Genomic DNA, 15228 nt, shown 5'->3' on the forward strand with positions numbered 1-15228 from the left:
ATCCTCCTCACATTTCTCACCGCGGGAATCTACCGAGCACTCCTGGCCACCACATCCAGTCGGTGCCGAGAACCGCGGTTCGGCCCAGCGGTCTCAGCCGCTTCCTCCTTCAACCCTCTGGGCAAACCCCGTCCGGGCGAGTGGGGGAGCTCCCAGCCCGCAGTACGAGGCGGAACGGGAACACGGTTGGACTACAACTCCCAGGATGCTCTGGGAGATGCGCGGAGGAGGGGGCCAGGGGGAGGGGTTTGGGGTGGGGGGGTGGCAGGGAAATCCCGCCCCGCTGCGCAGCAGCAGCGACACAAAGCCTGACTTTACAACCTCATAGAGAAAGTGGAAGTAAGACGGTTTAGGTGGGGAGGCAGGACGGGAGAAAGAACTGGAGGAGGGAGAGCCGCGTAGGTGGGAGCGGAGCGAAGCGAGGGTAGTGGGGAGACCCGCGCCTTTGCAGATGAGGAGGGGGCGGCTTTCATAACTAATCCCCCCCGCTCCGCCCCGGGGTCTCCACGGTGCCCTGCCTGTCCCCACTCCTCACTGCGAGCCCGGCTCCTCCCCCGCCGCGTAGCGGGCAGCCCGGCTGCCTCGCGTGCTCCGGGCGGGCCGGCGGACTGCACAGTGGTTCCCCAGCCCGGGTGCGGGACGAAAGCGCGGGGCGGAGCGGCTGCCGCGGACCAAGAAAGGGCTGCGAGCGAAGCGGTGCCGCGGTCGAGTTAGGGCCGGGGCAGGGGAGTAGTGTGGAGCTGAGGCGAGGTGGGGCGCGGGGTGCCCCGGGGGGGTCCCCCGTGCCCCAAGTGGGGCGGAAGCACGCGGGCTAGCTGCCGAGGCCGGCGGGGAGGGAGGGCGGGCGGTGGCGCTGCGCCGGGGAAGAGTGCAGACAGCGGGGTGCCGAGCCCGGCGCAGGCGGAGAGATTGGGGCGCCCCCCTCCCCGCGGGAGGAGCCTAGTGCTCCTCCGCCATCCCTCCCCCGCGCGCCAAGCTCGCCTTCTCGGCGGGCTGCTGAGGGAGCAGCGGGGCGGCGGTACTCGGGCCAGACCAGGGGGAGCGGCGGGGCCGCCGCCCCCGGGACGGGCGGGCCGGGGGCGGGCTGTGAGTGAGGCGGGGCGGGAGCGGGGCGGGGGGGGGCCCGCGGGCGCCAGGGCGCGAGGGCGCGGGCGGCTGGGGGGCGGGGGAAGCGCGGAGAGCCTAGGAGGGCAGGCGGTGGCGGGGCCGACCGCCTCGCCGTCCGCTTCACGCCGCCGGCCCACGCCGCAGTGTGTTTTGTGGACGGCACCTTCCCAGACAGCTCAGTAGAGCCCAGCTCGGCGCCCGGCAACCTTCGTCGCGATGTTCCGCCGGAGCTTTAATCGTTTTGTAAGTACACTCGCTGCGGCTCCACGCGTGCGGTTTGCTTGCTCGCCAGCCCTTCGCTGGGTCCCTCGGAGCAATTTTCTAAGGGGATAATTGCATCTCTGGGAGCCACCACCACCACCCTCCTTTAGATTTTAACTGAACCACGTTGCCCGGGCGGCCGGGGTGGGGAGGCAGGTAGGGCTCCCAGAGTCCCCCTCCCCCCGGACAATTTAACCAGAGCTTCCCGGGGTGTTGCAAACTCTGTCTCCGACGGGGGGCCGCCCTCCGGCCGCATGGTGGTGGGATTCGTGGAGGGACCGGTCCAGGGGCCCCTCCGTTTGCCAATTAGTCGAAAATGGCGTTTTATTATCAGGGAGGTTGCGTTCTTTTGTTTCCTCTGCCACGAGCACATGGAGGTAAACCTAGACCTGTCACTGTGTCCCAAAAAAAGACCTGGGGGTTGAGGCGGCTGGAGGCGAGGGCAGGACTCATCCTTGCCCGGGGATCGGCCGGGCGGGGGTCTGCTGACCAGAGGCCGAGCAAACTTTGGAGACCCAGCCTAAGAACCTCACCTTTAGGGTATAATAAGAGCGAAGGCGATTGTCAGAGTGGGCTGGGTGGATGTGGAGACGCGAGGAGGCTGCACCGCGGCGTCTGAAACCTCACCGAGCACTGAACGCCCCGTACATTGAGCCCGTGAGAAAAAGCAGGCTCCGGCTGGATTCCTCCGTCCACGTTTACCTTGCAAATCCCCAGAAAAGGGAACTGCATTTCCGTGGGAGTTTGGCATTAGGGAAAAGCGATTTCTGGCTACTGACTTTTTTTTGAGTAACCTGTTTACTCCTAGAGAGTACATTAAGAATGGAGCAAAACCGGGACCATTTACTTCTATGCTGCTATTTGTAGCAACTTCCTTAATTTCAAGAAGATGAGGTGGCGGGAATAGGATTTTATTTCTGCCAATGATGTGAAGGAAAGGGCTCATCTGTAAATTTTGATTTTTCAGTCGTTCAGAAAAATGGTTGAGTGCTGTGCGCTCCCACCCACCCCCATTAAAATACATGTTTGAGAACTTGTCGATTTGGCCCTTTCCATGTGATTATTCCTTATCAAAGCATTGCTAACATTTTTCAGGCGTCGGATGAATTTGCTCTCATTTTTTTGCTGCATTTGAAACTTTCACAAATGAACACTGGCTGAAAGAAATAATTGTACATCCCTTTTGAGGATATTATCACAGTAGTTCTATGTTAATGTTTTTCTAAATGTTTACCTCACCCAGAAAGAAACCTGTCTTATGAAATTGGAGCAGATTACCTGTGGCACAGAGCAAAAGAGGTTGTACATATCAAGAATCTTGAAATCTATAGGAATTGGCTTGTACTGGATGCTTTGCCAAAGCAAGTGACTAAAATTGGTTTCTCACATTTAGCCTGAGAAGGTACAAAAGCATTGTACTTCATAGTTCTGTTTCACATAGATTCTTGTGATCTCGGAGTGTTGTTTGGGGCTGACAAAAAGGGAAAGGTGACAAAGAGAGCTAATTGTAATAATTGGAGAAGGTTAATCTTTTCCCAGGGCACTTGAATAGTCGAAAACAACTGGACTCTGGTTCCTAATGAAGTCATTATCTTAAAATTGAGGTGCTGACATCCCCAGTGTGTTTTTTAAGGATTTGAACATTTGAAACCATACAACCCAAGTGTTGGTCTAAAAGCCCCCTTTGCTTTTCTTTTGCTAAGAGTGATCTGCATTGTATCAGAGTCTGTAATTAAGCAGTGCTGGCCCAGGAAGCTAGGGCATGCAGTAGAATTTGCAGCAGTCGTTGAGGTGCCAGCCTGCAGGTTTAAGGCCAGTACTTTGCATCCCCGACCAGGATCTCTGCAGAGAATCACTTACACGCACACTGAAATGAGCTTTGACCTCATTGTTCGCCTGAAATACCCGGCTGCTCACATTTTCCTACACAACCATGACTATGGTAAGTCTTGGGAATTTGTACCAGTGCAATAAGCTGGAAGGTTCTCAGGAGTTGTAGCTGAGCCGTAGGCCTAGGGCAAGGAATTAATCTGCAAACCATTGGACTGAATGTGAATTATGGTATTGAATACTCATTGCTAAAGAACGAATTGGAAATTGGGGAGGGGGGGCAAATTTTATCTCCCCTAGATCAGTAAGTCCGCTGTCCTCATCTTTTGCCTGGTAGAGATTATTTGAAGAGCACTTACATTTAAATCACTAGAAGGCTACAATTCAAGATTTAGGTTGTACTTTGAGACTTGCACAGCAATGTTGATATAGTCCAAGTTGTATGCTGTCTTATGATGGCTTTCATATTTCACAAGTGGGGCTGCGAATTCCTTTCAAAATTGTTTTTTTTGTGTGTACCTATATGTGTCTAAAATTGACTTTGAACATGACAGGAATTACAGTGGTGGTGATTGTAGTTGCTGGTCACTGAAAACTAGATATATGTTGCCATAGGGCTTTACATTTTAAACCTGAGGTGGAAAGTAAGTATCTCTTGGGAGTAGCATCATCTTCTATGGCTCAGTAGTGTTTGCTGAATCGTCTTAAAAATGCCATTTATTTCTTCAGGTTCTCCAATTTCAAGCTAAAAGAAATAGTACTTCATTGTATTTCTTAAAGACATGGCCTTGACTTCTTTTTTTTCCAATGAATTATGACTTTTGGTAGTTTTGAGGTAGAAAGAAATTTGGTGGATTTGGTGTAGGATTTTAGGGTTTAGGCATGTAGGGGGTGTCTTAAAAGATTTAAGAGTTGGGTGTCTGAGTATAATAAAAGCACCATCTGTTCCCAATCAACATCTCCATTTTCCATAAATATAATAATAAATAGTAGCTTTGTCTATACAATGTATTTCCTTTAAAGGCATGCCTAATTGGAAGTCTGGACTAGTTGAGACTTAGGGGTCAGGGACTTTTATGTTATCCTTTTAACTCTTCATGAAATTCCTAGTGATTACAGTAGCATTTTTTTTTTTTAAAGATTGTATTTATTTGAGAGAGAGAGAAAGCTAGTGAGAGCATAAGCAGGGGGCTGGGGAGAGGGAGAAGCAGCCTCCTGGCTAAGCAGGGATCCTGACTCCAGACTCCATCCCAGGACCTGATCCTGAGCCAATGGCAGACGCTTAACGACCAAGCCACCCAGGCGCCCCTACAGTAGCATTTTCACATGGGTTTTAAAGGCTTAATGAGAGGCTAAACAATGTGAGTCCCCCCCCTTTTTTAAAGAGATGTTTTATTTTACATAAGCTCCACACCCAATGTGGGGCTCAAACTCACCACTCCTAGATCAAGGGTCCATGCTCCACCGACTGAGCCAGCCAGGTGCCCCACCCCCAGACCTTTTTGACATTATTTCAGGCTAAAGATTCAAAATTAGACATTCCTTGATAAAGTAGGTTCAGGAGAGTTGGCCAAGTAGGTGCTGTCAATTTAGCTTGTCAGAGTGATATTAAACAGGCATGAATTTCTAGGTCATTGATAAATGAAAGCTTAAATTGTGAGTGTAAAATACTGGAAACAATTTGTCTCTGATTCTAGAAGCTCTCAAACTGCTTTGGTTCCATGAAGCATGCAGCATATAGTGATACCACACAGAAAATGTCGTCGAATCAAAGAGGCCCAGAACTGGAAGGCAATTAGACTGCATAAGGTGGAATGAAAATTCAAAATAAGACCAAAAATATTAAAAATAATTAATGAAATCGGTAACTAATTTATTACTTTGAGTCCAAGGCAAGGCCAGTCCAGTGAAGCAATGTTGGAGGCAATTAATAAAATAATTCAGGTAATTGCTGTTGTCTTTTTCTTTTTCTTTTTTTTGTTTTTGTTTTTGGAGCAAGAAGGTTCTCGGTTTCCTCCTTCAATTATCAGGGTAATTAAGCTTTTGTTCCCCCTGTTTCACTTCACTAAAACCCTTGCCCTGACATTGCTGAGCCTGGAAAATATTGATGAATTCATTTTATTATGTTTAGAAATTTACTCAGATGTGTGTATTGCAGTATTTTTACATTCACACAAGCCTTAGAAGTAGTTTGTGCATCTTGGCTTCTACCAGGTAGTTCATACATGGCTGGATTTTTTTTTTTAATTCCAGCATACAGTGTTCCATTAGTTTCAGGTGTACAGTATAGTGATTGAACACTTCCATATATTACTCAGTGCTCATCAAGATTAGTGTGCTCTTCATCCCCTTCACCTATTTCACCCATCCCTCCATCCACCCATACATAGCTAGGTTTAACAGTTGAATTTGACCTTACTAAAAGCAACATTTTTTTATCTTACTGTAATTTCCTTTTAACTTGTGTGGCACCCTAGATCAGTTTTTTTTCCTTGATCAGTTTTTAAGAATTAAGCCCTCATGCCCTAGGGCATCCATTGCGTATAATAAACTGTATCCTATGCATGCATCCGCACATGAGGAATTCCAATTGAGAAAGGCTGCCCTAACCTGAAAGCTGGTGGGGGCAGAAACAGCATTGTGCCAGGTGCATAGTAGGAGTTCGATAAGTATTTTTTGAATGAACAGCTTTTATGTGTTCCACATAAATAATAACTATCACTTATAGACAGTGATATTTAGAGCAAATTCCTTCTTATGAAGAATAATTAAAGAATGAGTTCTAGTTAATTGGGTATGATATTGTGATTTGTAAGAAGACATACATATTTGGTCTCCGTCCCCATTTCCGGCACAGAGCTCCTAAAATCCTTGGAATTTCCTGTGATGACAGCAATAAAGGTGCCTTTTGTTATGTTAATGAGGCGACTTTTTAGAAAGCACCTCTGGTTGGGGGCTGGTTGCCTGGGGATCCAACCTTGTGTTCAGAGGGTTGGAACTTTGAGTCCCACCCCCAGACCTCAGGAGGGTAGAGGGCCTGAAGTGTGAGGTCTCTCACCAATGGCCAATGAGTTATGATACCAGTCCTGCCTCTGTAACAAAGCCTCCATAAAAACCCAAAAGGACAGGGTTTGAAGACCTTCCAGGTTGGTGAACATGTGGAAATTTGGGGAGAGTGGTGCCCCTGTGAGGACGCGGAAGCTCTGCACCCTTACCCCAGACCTTGCCCTGTGCTGCTCTTCCATCTGGCTGTTCCTGTGTTATATCCTCTTATAATAGACCAGTAGTCTAGTGAAATGTTTCTCTGAGTCCTGTGAGTAGCTCTAGCAAATTAATCGAACCTGAGGAGGAAGCTGTGGACTTGTGTGTGGTGGCTGAAACCCTAGGTGGGGGTCTTTGGAACCTCCAGTTGGCAGTCGGGTGGTCAGAAGCACAGATGTTAATGTGGACTTGAGACTGGCATCTGAAGTGTGGGGAGGTGGGCAGTGTTGTAGGATTGAGCCCTTAACTGGAGCCATCTGATGCTATCTCTGGGTAGATACTTCCAGAATTGAGTTGAATTGTAAGACACCACAGCTGGTATCTGGTCTGAGAATTGCTTGTTGGTGGAGGGGACCCCCCCCCCACAACACACAAATTGGAATTGAGTGATCAGAACCTAAACATTGGGGTATACCATATACTGATTACCAATTTTCTAAATACTAGAATAAATACACCTAATGCCTAAACTATACTGACCATAGTATAATCTTTATTAGATGATTGTGTTATTTTATGATCTTGTAGAGCATTATTTCATTCAACAAATATTCACTGAACACCTACTCTGTGTAGGGCACTATGATAGGCCCTGTGGACACATGGGTGAGCAAGTCAGAGGCCCTGTCTTCAGAAGCTTTCATTATCATTATTACATGCACAGCTATAGAGAGGACATGGTGACTACACTATCTCCAACACATTTATGACGTACCACGAAACTTGATTTTCTTTCTTTTTTTTTTTTTTTTAAAGATTGTATTTATTTATTTGACAGAGAGAGACAGCCAGCGAGAGAGGGAACACAAGCAGGGGGAGTGAGAGAGGAAGAAGCAGGCTCCTAGCGGAGGAGCCTGATGTGGGGCTCAATCCCAGAACGCCGGGGTCACGCCCTGAGCCGAAGGCAGACACTTAATGACTGCGCCACCCAGGCGCCCCGAAACTTGATTTTCATGAAGAAGTTACTGTTGTATGCTTACTTATCAGTTGTCTTTCTACCAAAAATAGAGTGTATAATCCCATTATATTCCTGGTTGTTTGGATTTCAGATAAAAAGGAATTTGTTGTGTTTGACCCTCGGATATGACCTATACGTGGCACACTGCTCTTCTGCAAATAGATGCTAGTCTGATTCTGTGTAAGGTGGGAAATCTATTTAGGGATGAGTCTCTATTACTTGAAATAAATACTGTTTATTTACTATTGAATTATATATTAAATAGCCTGAAAACAAATTCGGTCCTTTTTTCCTGATTTTTTTTTTTTTTTGATTAAGCAACATAAAATTCTGAAGGTCTTCTAAATACCTTCTATAAAGGTTTACCGTTTGCTCCTGTTTATGACTGTGGCTCATTATTCAACCCTTTATTAGTGGGCAATATTGAGTGCCTACAAATCAGGTAGTTTCCAGTGCTCTTAATGAACTTTTAGCAGAGGTAAGATTTGGGCAGGTGAAGCTGGCCATTTTCATACTGATGCAGCTCTCCAAACGAGCTTGTTTCCTCACCTACTTTACCAGTTAACCACCAGCTGGGCAATGTGTTCTGGTAGGTAAAGGATGGCCAGTGGCCCCTGGGAGAGCCATGACTAACTTCCTTGTGTTTGGATGATATGTGAAGAACTAGCCCATGAGTGAATTCATATACTGGTTTATGGGGAAAATCATCAAGGCTGATTGCTTGTCTAATATGGTTGATCAGTTCTTCCCAGGGCGAAGGCATGGGACACAAAATAAAAATACTGTTTTGTTTTGTTTTTTCCATCGAGGAGGTGGAGTTTCCTGTACATCTGTAGTGCTTTATACGGATTAATCTTTTGCATCTGGACTCTGAGATTGAGAGGAATTTTCTAATTGGGTGGAGGGAGTTCCTGGGCTTCCATAAGTGAGTTAGGTGCCGTTTTCAAGTTTATTTCTGTTCACTTCACACTTAACCTTCTTGGCTTAGAACAGGGGTGGATCAGTGGTGATTGTAAAACAAACATTAGCATGGCTGCAGCATATGTTAACACTACTGCAGTTTAATGATGAATGAGCGCTCAGCATTGCAGATATGGGTGTGGGTTGCCCTATGCCAGCACATTGGCAAACAGCCCCTCGATTACTGCAGTGTATGGATGGATTGCTGGTTTGGCTGACTTCTTGATTATCTGGCTTATAGATAATGTTGGACCGTGGATATCCAGATTTGGGAGGTTAATCTGTATTTGTGAAGTACACATTGTCATCACATTTTTTGCCCCATATATATTTAATAGAATATAGGATTAGTGAGGCCTATCCTGTTCAAGCAGATATTTCTTTTTTTAGCCTCCTTCATTGTATGTTTAAGTATTATGGTGGCTTATTTTTCTAGTCTCTTCTTTGTCTAGGTATTCCTGAAAAAATCAGTCTTCTTGATAATAATCTTGCAGCTAGTGTAGCTTCAAGTAAAACAGTAGATGCTCAATAAATACTTGCAGTTTTGTTGTGAACTGAATTTTTTTTTAAGGTTTTATTCATTTGAGAGAGAGACACAGAGAGCACAAGCAGGGAGAGAGGCAGATAGAGAGGGAGAAGCAGACTCCCTGCGGAACAGGGAGCCTGATATGGGGCTCAATTCCAGGACCTGGAGCTCATGACCTGAGCCGAAGGCAGACACTTAACCATCTGAGCCACCCAGGTGCCCTGAACTGAATTGTTAACACAGTCTGAATCTGTAGTCGCAGGTGAAAATGATCAGAAAAAAAGTAATACTTTCATGCCTGCTTGAAAAGTAATCAGAAAAACCTTAGCGTTTACATGAGGCCGTTTTCTTAATTCAGAAGATTATTTGTAGTACCTCCCTCTTCCTTGGCCATACATAAAAAGCTATAATTAATATACTGTCCTCAACTTCTAAAATTATAAGCAAATTTATATATTTTTTGTTAAATGCCCTTCATAAGCTTATATTTTCTGTTGCCACCAGCACATCAAGTCTTTTCTGAAAAACAAAGCTGCAGTGTTTACTCTTCAAGAGCTGTGTATCTTTTGACTTTCCCTGGTAAGTGTGCATTATTTTAATTCAGGATATCACTTAGTATTTGGTGCTGGGAATGTAAAATACTTTCCTGTTTGCACCTCATTGCCATTAGTCGGGTGGATACCTGTAGCCAGAAGACAGCAGACCAGATGAACTATAGAGTTGAAGGGATTTGGAAGGAGTTTGTTATGAAAAGAGATTTAGTCTTGTTAAAAGGGTTGGTGCAAGTTCTAGTTCTGCCATTTACTGCCCAGCTTGGGAAATTGGGCACTGTGGTTCATAGACATCAATGCATTGATCAAAATGTCATCTTTGGACTCCTTGCATAAGAATCATCTGGGGTGCTTATTGTAAACAAATTCTAAGGACTCAAGCCTCCTGAATCCGAGTCTCAGGTGATAGGTCCCTGAAAACTGCATTTTTAGCAAGCACTCCAGATGGTTCTGAAATTCACTAAAATTTAAGAACACCAATGTCATAAACATTGAAATATTTATTTTCTGTATACATTCTCTGTTCACCTGTCTGAACTTTACTTTTCCTCATCAACAGAATGAATGTAATACTGCTTGAGGTTGTTGGGAAAATGTGTGGTAGACTATTCCACATTATTCCAGTTGTGTCAGAGGTCCCCAAAACCACTCCCAGGTTTCATGGTTTACTGGCAGAACTCATAGGACTTAGCATATAGTGGTGCTCACAGCAATGATTTATTAAGAGCAAAAGGATACAAAGCAAAGTCAGCAGAGGGAAAGGGCGCATGGGGCCAAGTCTGGAGGAAACCAGGTGCAGCTTCCAGTGGTCCTCTCCCACTGGGGTCACACAGGTTGTGCTTAATTCCTCCAGCAACGAGTTGTGATAACTTGTATAAAATGTTGTCTACCAAGGAAGCTCATTAGAGACTCCGTGCCCAGGGTTTTTATTGGGACCTGGTCATGTAGACCCCCTCTGCCTGGTATGTGCCAAAATTCCAGACTCCCAGAAGGAAAACAGGATTTAGCATAAACCATATTGTTTGTGTCAAGAGTTTAAGCACAGCTGGCTACTCTTAACCATTTAGGGTGGTGGGAACCTTCCCCAAATCCAAATCCCCAGCTGGATAGCAGCTTTGTAAGCAGGCCTTTTTTAAGAATAGCAGTCTCAGGCCTGCTATATTAGCTCTTTCCTGCACATTAATGTTACAAAATACTGGTATTTTTCAATGAAGGGAAATGACTTGGCCATGGTCTTTAAGCTAATCAGCAGAGTTGAGACTGAGACTCTCAGCAATCACCACCACCTTTTCTTTGCTGCACGCAGCCATGCTTCTGGATTACGGGTCATCGTTTTTCATATTGTTGCACGCGTTCACTTTTTGACTTTTTGTCACTTGCAGCAGAAGAGCAGCCTGCCGCTGGTAGATTGATGCCCCCAGTGGGGGAGCCAGGAAGTATTGATGTTTCTGCCAGTTTAGCGTCAACACTTGCTGGTTTCCTCTCTGGAGCATCACCAAGTTCGTGGATTTTCATTTTCTCCTGACTTTTGGATTTTCGTGACTACCCCTCCCCTCCTTATTCCATTCATTTACCCATAGTCCCGACACTCATTTGCATCATTACCTCATTGCATTCTGTACGTGGCTAGCTGTTAGCTCATAGGCAGCTGACTTAAAAATTTGGGGGTGGGAGGTAACACAATTCAGAGTGCAGGCATACTGAAGAGTATTTAGTGAAGGATGACTATATAGGAAAAACCTACCAAAAGAAAAAAAAGGAATGAAATTCTTGGGTTAATAAATGAATTTTATGGCAATACTTATAAATATTGTTTGAATCCAGGAGTGTTTGGTTTTACAGTCATGAAAAACCCCAGGGATATCTCTGTTTATTCTTAAGTTTTTTTTTTTTTTTTTGCTGTTATCAAAAAGGAAAATTAATAATTGTTTTATGATTTGGGCAAGCAATAAATCAGGAACTCGTACTGAAAGATGTAGTAATCCGACAAATCAACAGGGAGCAGAAGCCAGGAGCGAACTGTCACAAATAAGTAACAGCTGGGTAGAGCAGATTATGTAAGTGACACCTGTTGTGTAAGCAGTGGGAATGTTCTTTAAGCTTCACAATTAATGTAGTTGGCAATAGTATGGATTAAGGGATCTATATTATAGTGCAGAATTTACTCTGGCTTCTTTTCTGAAAAGATTCATATGAATCACACAGGCTTCCTTTGAACACTCATGCCCTGTGTGTGCTGTAGAAGTATATGTAAGGCACAGCCCTGCTCTCCAGTAGCTTGCAGTCTATTAGAGACAAGCTAATGTGCAAGACCAGCCTCCCTACAAGGCATTTGGTCATCGATCAGTGCTGCTCTCCTTTTAAGAGGCACACACAGTAAGTGTGACGGACTTTCAGAAGAGGGCGCTGAATCTCACTCTGCTGTGGCTGGGGGAGGGATTGGTAGAGAAGGTAGCATATGAATTGGGTGGTAAGGGACCCAGAGTATTGAAGTTAATGGAATTTTTGGGACGGACAGCCTCATTACAGGAAGAAGCAATTACCAGAGCAATTGGGCCAAGTTATTGCTTATGGTGCTTAGAGCAGCGGAACCAGTCAACGTCGAAGGCACAGGTTCCACCTCCATGCTGGAGAAAGACCAAAACCTTGGTCTTCAATGCCTTATGTTTGCTGCGGTGAAATTTAAACTTTAAAAAAGGGAAAACTAAAAATGGAGTTCAGGCAGCTTTTGGTCTTTAAAACAATAGCTACAGGAATCTTCCTGTAGACTCTTCTGAAATCCATGACTCCAGTGATGGTGGTCATCGGTCTTCTGATTTGGTGTGGGAGCCATAAGGTAGGAACTAGGATGGAAGCATCTGGGGTAATATTTCAAGACACTGCTTCATGTAGTATATAGTTATTTGACCTGCTTATATAATGAGTGCATACTTTCAGAAACTTTTACTATGTGGGGACGTTGTGGTCGATAGTTCATCATCTTGAGTACTGATGGTCATTTATTATTTTTTAAAAATATTTTATTTATTTATTTGACAGAGAGAGCACAAGTAGGTAGAGGGGCAGGCAGAGGGAGAGGGAGAAGCAGGCTCTTTGCTGAGCAGGGAGCCTGATGCGGGGCTCAATCCCAGGACCCGGGATCATGACCTGAGCCAAAGGCAGACGCTTAACTGACTGAGCCACCCAGGCACCCCACTGATAGTCATTTATAGGCATACCCGGTTTTTTTGTGCTTTGCAGATACTGTATGTTTCTACAAATCAAAGGTTTATGGCAACCCAGTGTTGAGCGTACCTGTTAGCACCATTTTTCCAACAGCATTTGCTCACTTTGTGTCTCTGTCACATTTTGTTAGTTCTCACAGTATTTCAAACTTTTTCATCATTATTATGTTTGTTATGGTGATCTGTGAAGTGATTATGACTGGCTGAAAGCTCAGATGATGGTTAGCATTTTTTTTTTTAGCAATAAAGATTTTAGCAATAACATTTTAAAATTAGGGTATGTACATTGTTAATGCTATTGTACACTTAATAGACTACAGTATATTGTAAACATAATTTTTTTAAAGATTTTATTTTTAAGTCCTCTCTAAACCCAAGGTGGGGCTCAGACTCACAACCCCGGGATCAAGAGTCACATGCTCTGCTGACTGAGCCTGCCCGGAGCCCTAGTAAATGTAACTTTTATATGCCCTGGGAAACCAGAAAATTAATGTGACTCACTTTATTGTGATATTTACTTTATTGTTGTGGTCTGGAACTGACCCTGCAGTGTCTCCAAGGTATGACTGGATTTAAAAAGCTGAGGATCAGGCCTTGGTCCAGGAGCACATTCTTCACAGTAACACTTCTGTTTCACTACCACTAGACAGCATGGCTCTTTAATAGACATTCAGCCTTGACTATGTCATTGTGCATTACCGCAACACGAGTTACATCTTATTCCCTCAACCGGTGTGTCTCCACATGATGTTGATGCACTTTTCTTTTTCTCATCATGACTGCTACTCTAGTCCAAGCCATCAACATCTCTCCTCTTTCATATTTGTTCCTCCTCCAGTCTTCCTCTTTCAGTAAATGACACCATCCCCGACCCACTTGTTCAAGCTAGAAACGGAGCAGTCATCCTTAACACCGCCTTTCCCTTCATCTCCCACATCTAATCTCACAGCAAATCTGGTAGGTTTGGTTTCTGAAAGAGCTCTCTAAGCTGTGCACTTCTCTGCATGTCCATCACTACCCAGGCCATTGGAGTAGATGATCTCATCTACTCTTGCCCTCTCCAGTGTATCCTCCATGCAGCATCAGAGGGATCTTTTACAAATGCGTATCTGAAAGCCTTCAGTGACTTTCCTCTGCTCCCTGGATAAAAACCCAACCAGTATAAGCTTGTACTCTTCTTCACTGTTTGTTGTTGTTCACTGTTGTTGTTCACTTTTAAAAATTGAGATATAATTCACATAGCAAACAATTCACTATTTTATTTTCTTTTTTTTAAAGATTTTATTTATTTGAGAGAGAGGGAGAGCATAAGCCACAGGTAGGGGCAGGGGGAGCGAGAGAAGCAGACTCCCACTGAGCAGGGAGCCTGATGTGGGGCTCAATCCCAGGGCCCTGAGATCATGACCTGAGCCGAAGGCAGACACTTAACCAACTGAGCCACCCAGGTGCCCCAACAATTCACCATTTTAAAGTGTATACTTAGGTGGGGTCTTTGGGGGGGGGGTGTTTCTTCAAGTTTTTATTTAAATTCCAGTTAGTTAATATATAGTATAATATTAGTTTCAGGTGTAGAATGTAGTGATTCATCATTAAGTGGTTTTTAGCATATTAAGTATTTTGTGCAACATTACCACAGTCTAATTTCAGAACATTTTCATCACCCCAAAAAGAAATCATGTACCTATTAACTGTTCGTCCCAATCCCTCCCTCGAGGTTTGGCAACCACCCGTTTACTTTATCATCACTGTGGATTTGCCTGTTCTGGACATTTCATGTAAATGGACTCATCTAGTAGTTGCTCTTTTGTGATTGACTTCTTTCATTTAGTGTGATATTCTCACGGTTTTTTACTCCATGTTGTAGCGTCTGTCAGTACTTCATCCCTTTCTGTGGCTCAGTAATCCACCACATGGATGCACCACATTTTGTTTGTCCATTGATCAGGTAGGTGATGGTCATTTGGATTATGGACACGTTACCATCATTATGAAAGATGCCACTTTGAACATTATTGTACATGTTTTGTGTGGGCATATGTTTTCAGTTCTCTTGGGTATATACCTAGTAATGCAATTACTAGGTTATGTGGTAATTCTGTGTTTAACTTTTTGAGGAACTGCCAAACTTTCCCACAGCTCTTCCTCACTTCTTACTTTTTTTAAGAGAGAAAAATTGGGGGGTGGTGCCTGGGTGGCCCAGTGGGTTAAGCATCCGACTCTTGGTTTCCGCTCAGGTTATGATCTCAGGGTCATGAGATCGAGCCCTGCAAATGGGGCTCCGCGCTGAGCTTGGGGTCTCCTTAAGACTCTCTGTCTTCCTCTGGCCCTCCCCCCCAAGATAGATTAAATAAATCTTTTTTAAAATTAAAAAAAAATTTTAATTGTGGTAAAAGCACATAGCATAAAATTTACCATCCTAAACTTTTTTTTTTTAAAGATTTTATTTATTTATCCAACAGAGATAGAGACAGCCAGCGAGAGAGGGAACACAAGCAGGGGGAGTGGGAGAGGAAGAAGCAGGCTCCTAGCGGAGGAGCCCGAGGTGGGGCT

The 15228-nt window shown here is 44.7% G+C and overlaps 1 protein-coding gene across 3 annotated transcripts in view; it reads left to right on the plus strand.

Moving 5' to 3' along the window:
- The first annotated feature begins 1157 nt into the window (after positions 1–1157).
- ATP11C (ATPase phospholipid transporting 11C) overlaps positions 1158–15228 on the plus strand; it is a 175923-nt gene continuing 161852 nt past the window's right edge. For 2 of the 3 annotated variants that reach the window (XM_026479749.4, XM_057314781.1), the window contains exon 1: positions 1169–1350. In XM_026479749.4, the coding sequence (XP_026335534.1) occupies positions 1324–1350 (27 nt within the window). In that variant the 5' untranslated portion in view covers positions 1169–1323. Of the gene's footprint in view, positions 1351–15228 lie in introns of all 3 variants that reach the window. The other variant, XM_048213335.2, reaches the window with a different exon arrangement.

Source organism: Ursus arctos, chromosome X, assembly GCF_023065955.2.
Source record: "Ursus arctos isolate Adak ecotype North America chromosome X, UrsArc2.0, whole genome shotgun sequence".
Taxonomy (NCBI): Eukaryota; Metazoa; Chordata; class Mammalia; order Carnivora; family Ursidae; genus Ursus; species Ursus arctos.